The following is an 11463-nucleotide window of genomic DNA, read 5'->3' on the forward strand; positions in this document are numbered from 1 at the left end:
CAACACACTTGAAGAGATCCTAAAAGTACAATTAGAGAGAGTATGATCAAGACAATCCTGAGCTGCTCTCCTTTTTAACCTTAAACATAGAATGGATCAATAGTTTTATCAAAACTGTTTCTACAAATTGCTGGTCTGCAAAAGGACTCCATGCTTTCATAAAATCAGCACTACTGCGAACACACATTTTCTACAAGAAATGTTTGTGCTGTATTTACAATTCGTGACTTTTCCCATGCCCCCATACCTAAATCATGTTTCCCCTAGTAAACCAATCTGAAGTTTCAGCTCAATCGCCAGTTTGAAGATTGTTTCTATATTTAAGCTGAACACCCTAGATTACATGCTTTTGATGTGAGCAATTCTGACATCCATCAAAACACAAAATGCTGTTTACAAGCCCCGAAAATAGTCCACACTCCTTGTTTGGCACTTCAATGCCTCCGTAAAGCATTCACCAGCATGCAGTGTGGAGACCACACACACCACGGAAGGCCCATAATGGGTATTTTATATCAGCAGATAGACATCAAGTCATCCAGAGGTGGCACACAATGCAAATCTTCCACTCCGTGGCTTCAGGTTTGTGCTGAACAGCACATGCAGTCGCCAGGCCTACTGGACTTCACTCATCTCTTACTAATGGCTTTCGACAAGTCTCATTTTCAAGGTCTGATGGAATGGTTTTTCAAATTCCCAGCCCAAGCCAGGCAGCATCGTTTTTTTTTGTGTTTTTAAGGGGCTGTCATTCAACTGCAGAGCAAAGCTTATTTGCTCTCACAAATGTAACTGGGGGAAAATAATGGTGATGATGATGCTTCTCTGCAACCTGAGGGCAATTGCAATTGCACATGACTAGTGGAAGGGAAAAACCCAACCTTCCCCCCCCTTCCTCTTCTGCAATATAAAGGCACGTGCCTTTATTCTTCCTCTGGATGGATGCTTCTCCCCATGATTCCAAAGGGCTACAGATTTTATGCATCCCCTGATCGCTATGAATAAACCCATCCCTTGTCCACGGCTAGGCTGTTCTGGTGTCATTTCCAGCTAAGGCTGGGACAGCTTCCAGAGTTCAACAGATAAGACATTGTCCATGGGGAAAGCCAATCGCAGCATTCCTGGTGTTCTAACCTGTATCCATCACCCGTCTCCTTTCCATGTGGGTGATCGTCAACAAAACTTGTATAGTAAGATTTGGGGGAGGGGGAGGGAGAGGGAGAGGGAGGGATACCCAACAACACAACCAGAGCAAGTCATCCAGGAAGAAAGGGTGCAAGCCAACATTAGCCGTATTCGCAGGAGACCCTCTGAATTCAAGGGACTTCCTTCAAGGGGTCTCCTCTGAGCAGGATTGAGCTGGGTACCACCCAGTGTTCGTTTGTTATTAGACTGGATAGGATGTGTGTCTCTCTCTGTGTGTGTGTGTGTGAGAGAGAGAGAGAGAGAGAGAGAGAGAGAGCGCACATCCTCATCCTTCCAACTGTTTGGGGGAAGGCAGCCTGCAGTGGCCCTCTGCTGTTTGCCTTATTGACCACTTTCCAACATTGCAAGGTGAACGCGCGCGTACACACACACACACACACATTGCCTTTTCAAACAAGACGGAAAAAGCAGCCCAGGCTGTGTTTGCGGAAAGCCCCACTCCATTCATTCCCCTCCCCTTCTGGCAAAAACTACAGCGCACCCATGGCTAGGAAGACAAAAAGGATGCGCTGGGAAGCAAAGAAGCAGGAATATATACAGTATATACAATCCCCTTCCTCTCCCAAATCCCTCATTGCCTGCCCCATTAAAACAGTGGGAGTATGATTATGATTTTAAGAACTTAAGGAAATATCGCAGGAAAGGGGTCAACTAGTAGTTCCAGAGGCGAGAAAGAGAACGGACAATGTTTGCGGAGGGTCCTTCCTCCTACATCTCCTACCTTGGAAGGGTCCAAGCCGGCCAAGAGAGCCACAAGCAAGAGGTTGAGGATGCTGGCGGAGGGCTGCATGCTGCTCCCGGGGCTGCTGGGCTGCTGCTGCTGCTGCTCTTCCTCTTCTTCCTCTTCTTCTTCTTCTCCTCCTCCTCCCTGCTCAGCCTCTCCTTCATCAGTCACTGCAGGGACCCCTCTCGTCAGTGCCACTTTCTGCACGCCCGCCTGCCACAGCCAGGAGAAGGCGGCAGCGGGAGGCGGCGGCAGCGGCAGCAGCAGCCCGGGGGACGCTCATTCATTCCGCAGGCATCCTTCTCGGAGCGAGGAGGGAGCGCGGCGGCGGGAGGGGGCGCCCAGTCCAGGCGGAGGGAGAGAGATGGAGAGAGCCAGCCGGCGAGAGGGCAGAGGGAAGCGGGCGGGCCGCGTCGCGCACGCCCCGCCACAGCCGCCTCCCCGCCTCCTCCTCCCTCCGCCGTCACAGCAGCCAACCCACCCTGCCAGGGGGGGGGAAAGGCGGGAGAAGAAAAGTTTGGCGGTCCCCTACTGACTCCGAAGAGCGCGGAGCCAGGCGGGCGCTGCGCAGGGCTGACCGGCGGATGTGACATCACCGAGCCCTGGGGGCGGGGGTGGGGGTCAGGGAGGCAGCCGGTCAGCGCCAGAGGCCGTGGTTAGTGGGGGGGGGGGGGGCGTGCGCAAAGGACGGTGTGGGGTGGGCGCTGAGGGGTCAGTCCTGACTTCTTAGCCCACCCACAACCCCTCTGGAGACCTCGAGGTGCCTTCCAACATTTCTCCCATGCAAATAGGGATGTCCTAAGGAAAAGTGGGACGTTCTGGGATCAAGTCAGAAAACGGGGTGGCTTCTGCGGATCCAGAACTCACTAGAAAATAGGGATACTTGGAAGGTCCATACCCTCCAACATCTCCCCGATGAAAGTAGGGACGTTCCATTCCATTCCCTCCAATATTTATCCCATGAAAATAGGGATGGTCTATCCCCTACCCTCCAACATTTCCCCGATGAAAATTGTTGTTGTTGTTGTTTAGTCGTTTAGTGGTGTGCAACTCTTCGTGACCCTATGGACCAGAGCACGCCAGGTCCACTGCCTCCCGCAGTTTGGTCAAACTCATGCTGGTAGCTTCGAGAACACTGTCCAACCATCTCGTCCTCTGTAGTCCCCTTCTCCTTGTGCCCTCATCTCCGAAGAAAATAGGAATGTCCTATTCCATACCCTCCAACATTTCCCCGATGAAAATAGGACGTCCTGTCAGTGGCGTAGCGTGGGGGGTGCAGGGGGGGGCTGCCGCACCGGGCGCAACATCTGGGGGTTAGGGTTAGGGGGCGCAAATCCACAGGTTAGGGGGCGCAAATTACTTGCCTTGCCCCGGGTGCTGACAACCCATGCTACGCCACTGCGTCCTGTTCCATTCTCTCCAACATTTATCCCATGAAAATAGGGATGTTCTATTCCATCCCCTCCAACATTTCCCCGATGAAAATAGGGACGTCCTATTCCATGTCATCCAAGATTCTCCACTCTTGCCAATCCTTGATACAATTTCAGGGTCTCCCTACCATTAGGGAGAACAGAGGGCAGTCATCCCAGGCAGTAGATGCTGCGAAGATGAGGGTAGTAGTGAGATGCTGGAAGACAGGTAAATTTAAATGAGGATTAGACACATTCATGCATACCCTCCAACATTTCTCTGATGAAAATAGGGATGTTCCATTCCATTCTCTCCAATATTTATCCCATGAAAATAGGGACGTTCTATTCCATACCCTCCATCATTTCCCCAATGAAAATAGGGACATCCTATTCCATATCCTCCAAGATTTCTCCAATGAAAATAGGGACGCCCTATGCTGCTGCTGCTTCTGCTGCTGTTTTATTCTTACCCCACCCATTTGACTGGGACGCCCCAGCCACTCCAGGCAGCTTCCAACATATATAAAAACACAACAAAACATTAAACATGGGGGGGGGGGGAATCCCTATACAGGGCTGCCTTCAAATGTATTGTAAAGTTTGTATAGTGACCTATCTCCTTGGCTGAGGGGTCACATAACTCCATACCCCCCACTATTTGTCCAATGAATACAGGGACATCCTGCTATACCCTCCAACATTTCTCTGATGAAAATAGGGACATTCTAAGGAAAAGCGGGACATTTCAGGATCAAGTCAGAAAACTGGAGGGCTTCTGTAGATCTGGGACTGTCACTGGAAAATGGGGACACGTGTAGGATCTGCTCATCATGTGAGGGGAAAGGGATCAGTTTCAATCACACTTGTGATTTCAGCAAAAGTGCTGGGCCCCACAAAGTGTTGTCCTCTGAGAGATAAGCTTCCTCATGCACTTTGTTTTCCATATGGATTTCTCACTCCACAACTGTAACAAGAAAAAAATCTGAGGTATTCATTGCTACATAAAGGTAAAAGTAAAGGTACCCCTGACCATTAGGTCCAGTCGTTACCGACTCTGGGGTTGCGGCGCTCATCTCACTTTACTGGCCGAGGGAGCCGGCGTTTGTCCGCAGACAGCTTCTAGGTCATGTGGCCAGCATGACTAAGCCGTTTCTGGCAAACCAGAGCAGCGCACGGAAACGCCGTTTACCTTCCCGCCGTAGCGGTACCTATTGATCTACTTGCACTTTGATGTGCTTTTGAACTGCTAGGTTGGCAGGAGCAGGGACCAAACAATGGGAGCTCACCCCATCACAGGGATTCGAACTGCCGACCTTCTGATCGGCAAGTCCTAGGCTCTGTGGTTTAACCCACAGCGCCTTCTTCCCTCTTTGCTACATACTATCCACGAAATGCCTTGTTTGGCCCTGAGGTCATCAACTTTAGTCCAAGGTGTAACATTTCAGACCACATGTGCTTTCTTGCCTGAATGAAGTTCCACAAGGAGAGGAAACAAATATCTCCAAACAAATATCTGGATGGTTTGGGGTGAGGCACCCACATTTTCTTTGTGGGAAGATTATTTCTTGTGGAGCATTCAGTCATTCAGCTGTGCTCTGAAGTTGTACAGTCAAGAAACATATCTTCCACCTCAGTGAGAACTAGGCCCTTAGGTATAAGCTGAACCTGCTGAAAAGGAAGAGATGGAACTAAGGTATATTATCAATGAGAAGTGTGGGGTAAGGTTATTTATGTTGTCTTCTGTGTCCTGAAATGAATTCATTGAATGTAAGATGGGGCCACAAGAGAGAGATCACTGGTGTCCACAATTTGTCATGCAAAGAATTGCTTAGATAAGCTGGTTATCCATAGCATTCTGCCAAGTGGTGAAATTTCAATGGGTACAAAAGTTTTTTGGGGATCCATCCTAGTGTTGACCCTCCTGGTGAGGGTCTGCACCATGCAGAAAAAGCATGTGTATTATTGTTGTATGAAGAAATAAATCTCTTCCCACTTGTGATTTCAGCAAAAGCACTGTGCCCTACAAAGTGCTGTCCTGGGTGGATTTTCACGTGAGGTTGCTGGCTGATGAGCTTCTGTTTACCAGCAAGCTGCAAAGGATTCTGGGCAGTGTTTTAGGGCACAACACTCGGTTCTCTTGCCCAACCTGCTGCCCTCCAGATGCTTTGGACTACAACTGCTATCATCTCCATGGCCAATGGTCCAAAACTCGCTGTTGTTTCCTAAGCGCACACAACTATTTGCTGACTCTCTGCATTTTAGGGGCTATTCAATTGGTGTGGAAAAACTGTTTCTCTTGAATGCTAGTCTGTCACTGTGTGTCCTCTCAATCCCCAATAATTTCATAGAGGACCTTTCCCCCCCACTGCCGCCCAACAAATGTGAAAAACATTGATCTAGTTGGAATATTGGTTTTGTTCTATTGTTCAGAAACGGCACTTTTCAAAATATTGGATATGACAACATCTCCTGGCCAATTTTAAGGTGCTGTCAGCAGGACAAGTAAAATGTTTGCCCTGGGCATCAGACTGAACACAGAAAACAAATTATCAATTCATGGCTAGTTTTCAAAATTTGATTTTAAAGCTTCAAAACTCTGTTAGTGTTTGGGATATGTGCCCAAATATCTACCATTGAAGAAACCAACTTGTTTAAATTGCATGGGCATATTAAGTAAAATAAATACAGTGAGTTAAATACAGGGAAGTTTTTTTTAATGTTTGAGGTTTTATTATGCATTTATTATTTTGCTGGGAGCAGCCCAGAGTGGCTGGGGAAACCAAGTCCGATGGGCAGCATATAAATAATAAAAAGCATTGTTTATTATTATTAAATATGAATGAAATGATTCTTTAAAATGAGAATATTATTTAGGCAGCAAAATCTTGTGATTTGTTTCATGAACTCACGCTTTTACCTTCCTAGTCAAATAGGGCCATAATGATCAATCCCTGGAAAAATAATAAAACTGACAAAGGAACAGGGGTCAAGATGTTGTATTATAAAATACAAGTGGGAGATCTAGTGTGCCTTTGGAATCTTAAAGTGGAGAATAATTGCTATTCCCAACAAGATAGGCTGTGAACAAAGATGTTGTTCTGAAGGAATGGGGAAATAATGGGCAAGGGGCACAAAAGGAAGACTTTCCAGAGAGGTAGCCATATTTTCTTGCGGGGAAAAATATCAGTAGCAGCCCATGTGGCAGGATGGAGCTGTGGAGCTGTTCTCCTGACATCACTGCAGCTTACCTGGATGGGTTTACACAGATGGGGTCAAGACAAGAGCCCAAGAACATCTTGAGGTCACCTCCCTGACTGCACATGACTTAGAGGCATGTGATTTGCCACTGCTGGAAGTTCAAAGCTGAACTCAGTGGACCCAATTCTTTACCCAGTTGCACCATGCATGGAATCCACTTAGTGGCTGCAGAATGACATTTGATCCAGCAGATTCCTCTGGTAGTGGAAGAGTGGGGAAGCAACTTTCGCTGATTTTCTATTCCTCCCTGCGGCAACCAGTGCCCTCCAAAACTCAGCTCATGAGAGTTTGGGAAATAATCCAGAAAAGGGTGGGAGGTGGCCTGGGGGTATGCAGTAGAAAGGAGGAATAGGCAAAACTCCACTCCACTCCTCTTCTGTCAGCTCAGAAGCCCTTTCATGAGTGCAGAGGCACCTATTAGATTCTGCGCAATTATTACAATCCTACGCAGGAGTGGTTATTTCCCACACAACAATGCAGTGCTGTAATGGGCAAAGCTTCATTTGATAGTTGAGCTGCAGTTATTAAGAAGAGGGAAGAAAGCAAACTTCCCTACAGGCCAGGAGATGGCAACCCTGGTAAACGGGAATAACTCCTTTGAAACAGCACATAAATCAGTTCTTTCAGTTCTCAAATTGGTTAGCATTGCATAAAGCACGCTGTTTAAGCCATAATGGTTGATATTTTACAGCTGGAGTATATACTCCTAGAGATAAACTAAACTATTGTGATGATAATGTATTTGAGACATTATTAGCATTTCAGTGTCAGCAAATAGCTAATCTGGAGAGAAAAAATTGGCATGGCAGATGCTTATTGTTTTGCCCCCTTGATAGATGGCTGCATTGTGTGGAATTCTAAATGCTGATGTGAGATTACAGCTGTCAAGGCTCATATGAAAGTATACTTTCTGAAATCAATGTAAGCAAGGGGACATGAGAAGGAACCTTTGTTCTGTAAGCAGGGAACCATTTCTGGAGAACACCAGCAGATAACTGAACCTAATGGACATATTGGCTGTAGTAAGCGTTCTGCAAGTAAAATTCTGCATGCAGAACCTCATGTCTCTGCAGCTGCTGCTAGTGACAGGTCCAATCATCCCATGTTGGTTGAAGCTGGAGCCCAACACAGGAGTTCTCCATGCTTGCAGTTACAGGTGTGGGGCAGCTTTCCCCCTCTCCTATCCCTTTCAGCAGGTGTGAGAAATCCGTGGCCCCCCAGAAGCTGCTGAATTACAACTCTCTTTGCTGGGGCTCATGGGTGTTCAGCAACATTTGGAGGGCCAGAGGTTGTCCACCCTTGCTCTTAAGGCATTCCTCCTCAAACACATTCCCATCTCCGTTGAAGAGAAGGGACAAAGCATGTAGGACTTGGTCCAGTAAATGTCCTATAGAGGTGAAGCAATTAGAGACCATCCCCCGGGGCTTCAGCATACCTGCAAATTTTCACACATCCTTTCCTTTTGATTGGATGCTGAACCATAGCTGCCAACTTACAGATTTGAAAATAAGGGACCAGCAGCCTCGGAAATAAGGGATCAGCAGCCAAAATAAGGGATTTTAGTCAACCAGCTCCTTTCCTTTCCCCCATAACAGTCAATCGAAGGAGACTCCAAAACAAATCCAAAAGGCCCCCTCACGAGATCGCCACCCGCCATTGTACTCAACCAGCTCCTTTCCTTTTCCCCCACCATGTGCCCCCGCTCCAGACAGACCTTTTCCCCGGCAAGGGTGAGTGGGCTGTCGATGACGTATCCATCTGATTCTGAGCACAGGTATGTTCAACTTCTGAGCCAAAGGCAGAAAGCCCAGTCAGCAGCCAAACAAAGCCTCAAGCAGTGGTTCCCACAGCGCAGCAACCCGGCAAAGGGGATGCAGCAAGGAAAGCCACCGTCACCTCTCCGCTGGGAAGCGCTGAGCAAAGGCGAGTCCCCAGGCAACGTGGCCAATTTGATCGGCACAAGGCAGGCAAGCTCCACCCCCCAGTCATTCTTAGACTCCTTATTGGGTGAGCAACGCAGCCAAGCAACACAGTTGGAGCCTCCCTCCTCCCTGGCTGGCAGGGAGGGAGGGAGAGGAGCTGTTTCCTTTGAAACCTGGGAAATTTAAGGGACATCATCAATAAGGGACAGCAGCGGGACATGGTGCTGGGATAAGGGGGTTTCCTGCCAAATAAGGGACAGTTGACAGCTATGGCTGAACACACACCCCCTCCCATATCCTGGCAAGCAGCTTTAAAAGTGATAGCTTTCATATATGCTTCTGTTTTCCTTTGTCAGAGGATCACTGCTACCCTAACCTACAAAGAAGTCACAATCCCCTTGCTCATTAATGAAAGCCATCAGAGGGGGTGCGGGAGAGGGTTATTGTTTCATTCTTGTTTTATTGTGTATTATGTCTTTATTTTTATTTAAGAACTTTCCAAAATTTTAATGCATACAAATTTTAAATACCTTTGTCTGTCTAATGCCTCTAGACTTCCCATCCCATCCCTCCAAGGCTTCCCATTTCTTCCTTGTTGTGCTGCATATCCTCTTAAACCACTCACTTTCACTCTATGCAACATCCTAATTGTTAATGACTGCTGCTCACTGATCAGATTCTACTTGTAGATTTATCTGACTGTTATACCTCTTTAAGTACTCTACAAAGAGTTTCCACTCCTGTATATTTTGTGTTTTTATCTTGTAAATCGACTTGAGATCTACGGATGGAGGGTGGTATACAGATTGTGTGTGTGTGTGTGTGTGTGTGTGTGTGTCTGTGTGTTTCTTGCATAGGTAGAGTGTTTGGATTGAGCAAAGGTGTCCATCTGCTCAGAGCTGCTGAACGTTTGGAGCTTTCTGCAGAGGTCAGCAGAAAGCTCCAAAATGCAGCATTCCAAGGCTTAGGTAGGGCTTAGCTGGCCTGGGATCTGCTGGATCTTCAGCCAATCTTGTTGCCATTGGGTGGCAGCATCAGGCCCAATCCAGGCTGGTGCAGGGATTGGACCCAATCACCCTGAAACCTTCTGCCACCAGGAACTGACAGCTTGCAGATGCCATCATTCTGCAAAACCCTACCAGTGTGGGACTTGTGCCCTAGGGAAGGATCTGCATCAAGTGTTTGGATTACTTAAATCACAATACTGCTTAAAAACAGAATCATAGAATCAAGGAGTTGGAAAGAACCCTGAGGATTAATCAGTCCACACACCCCAGCAATGCAGGAATATGCAGCTGTCCCTTATGGGCATCGAACCTGCAACCTTGATGTTATCTAACCAACTGAACTAACCCCTTTGCTCTCTCATTGCAGAAGTGAAGAAGACAGGATAGTAGGTGATATTTTCAATGACTGATGAGAATAAAGATATGAGGTGGGAGAGAATCAAGTTTTGATCAGTAAATCTGAAACACACCAGCCTGACTGAAGCCAGCTTCTGGCAGGCTAGGATTGGGGAGTTGTGTGAACCAGCCATTGAAGATTGGCTAGCATGTGGCAGCCGGTGAAGTTGTGTGTCAGATTGCTGAGAAACACCAAAGGTCAAATTACATGTCACAATTCACAAGCTGTGTTAAAAAACAACAACACCCTGCACTTAAACAGTGTAGACCATTATTTTGAAGAAAAGGAAGCTATGGGCTCCAATCCAGGATGGGCATTTGGAGCCCACACCAGCAGGAGAGGAAAACTGAGAAGTCTGTAATTGGCTAGTAGTAGTAGCAGCATCAGGGACGCGGGTGGCGCTGTGGGTTAAACCACAGAGCCTAGGGCTTGCCGATCAGAAGGTCGGCGGTTCGAAACCCCATGATGGGGTGAGCTCCCCTTGCTCGGTCCCTGCTCCTGCCAACCTAGCAGTTCAAAAGCACATCAAAGTGCATGTAGATAAATAGGTACTGCTCCAGCGGGAAGGTAAACGGTGTTTCCGTGCGCTGCTCTGGTTTGCCAGAAGCGGCTTAGTCATGCTGGCTACATGACCCAGAAGCTGTATGCCGGCTCCCTCGGTCAATAAAGCGAGATGAGCGCCACAACCCCAGAGTCAGTCACGACTGGACCTAATGGTCAGGGGTCCCTTTACCTTTAGCTAGTAGCAGCATCAGATGAAGCTAAGCTCTACCATGATGAACAAGCTTAGGATCTCTTTCTGGGACCAGAAAGAAGAAAGTTTGTTGAACTGCAGAAAGCATTTTAAGGACTGAACTGCATTGCCTGCTACTTGAGTGCAATGTGTTACTGTATTTCTTTGTAACATTTATTTTTTCTAACCAGCATTTAAGACTGTTCCGCAGTAAAGCTTTGAAACTCATTCTTCTGGTGTGAAACTCCTTTATTTCTACACAAGATCCAGATCAGCGATTCTGCCGAAGGCCATCTGTCACGGATGCTTTAGCTGAGATCCCTGCATTGCAGGGGCTTGGATTAGATGACCCCTGGCGTCCCTTCCAATTCTATGATTCTGTGAAATGGGTCCATTTCCCAGGCATAAGATCCAGCCGCAGCAAGACATGTCAAATCCCAGGGCTGCTGCCACACTGTAGCTTCTTGTAAGCTGCTCAGCAGACAAAGAGAAAAGTTCTTCAATAATGCCAAAAAGGAAACACAATAAATGGAATATTCATCATCTGAGACAACACATCTTGCTCAAATTGCCAATACGTTGTTGAGCAGGGGTAATCGATGCATGTTTATGGATGTTAGGCACTGCCTTTTACTATGACATCATAAAAAGAAAACGAGGATACATTGACAGGGAAAGTGGATTTCTCTGTGATTTGTGTTTCACACCAGACTCATTTGATTGAGGAAACAATGCAGTAACGTGTGGCTTTATTCTAGCTCTGCCAATTGACCAGAAAAAAAATCGGGCTCATCCTCTTTTGGT

At 47.3% G+C, this 11463-nt stretch overlaps 1 protein-coding gene across 1 annotated transcript in view; it reads right to left on the reverse strand.

The window, feature by feature from the left end:
- OLFM3 (olfactomedin 3) overlaps positions 1-2482 on the reverse strand; it is a 166427-nt gene extending 163945 nt beyond the window's left edge. Inside the window, exon 1 of the mRNA XM_081195039.1 lies at positions 1925-2482. Within this exon, the coding sequence (XP_081051165.1) occupies positions 1925-1993 (69 nt within the window). The 5' untranslated portion in view covers positions 1994-2482. The remainder of the gene's footprint in view (positions 1-1924) is intronic.
- Between the last annotated feature and the right edge of the window lie 8981 nt (positions 2483-11463).

This window comes from Podarcis bocagei (genome assembly GCF_964188305.1).
Source record: "Podarcis bocagei genome assembly, chromosome: 5".
NCBI lineage: Eukaryota > Metazoa > Chordata > Lepidosauria > Squamata > Lacertidae > Podarcis > Podarcis bocagei.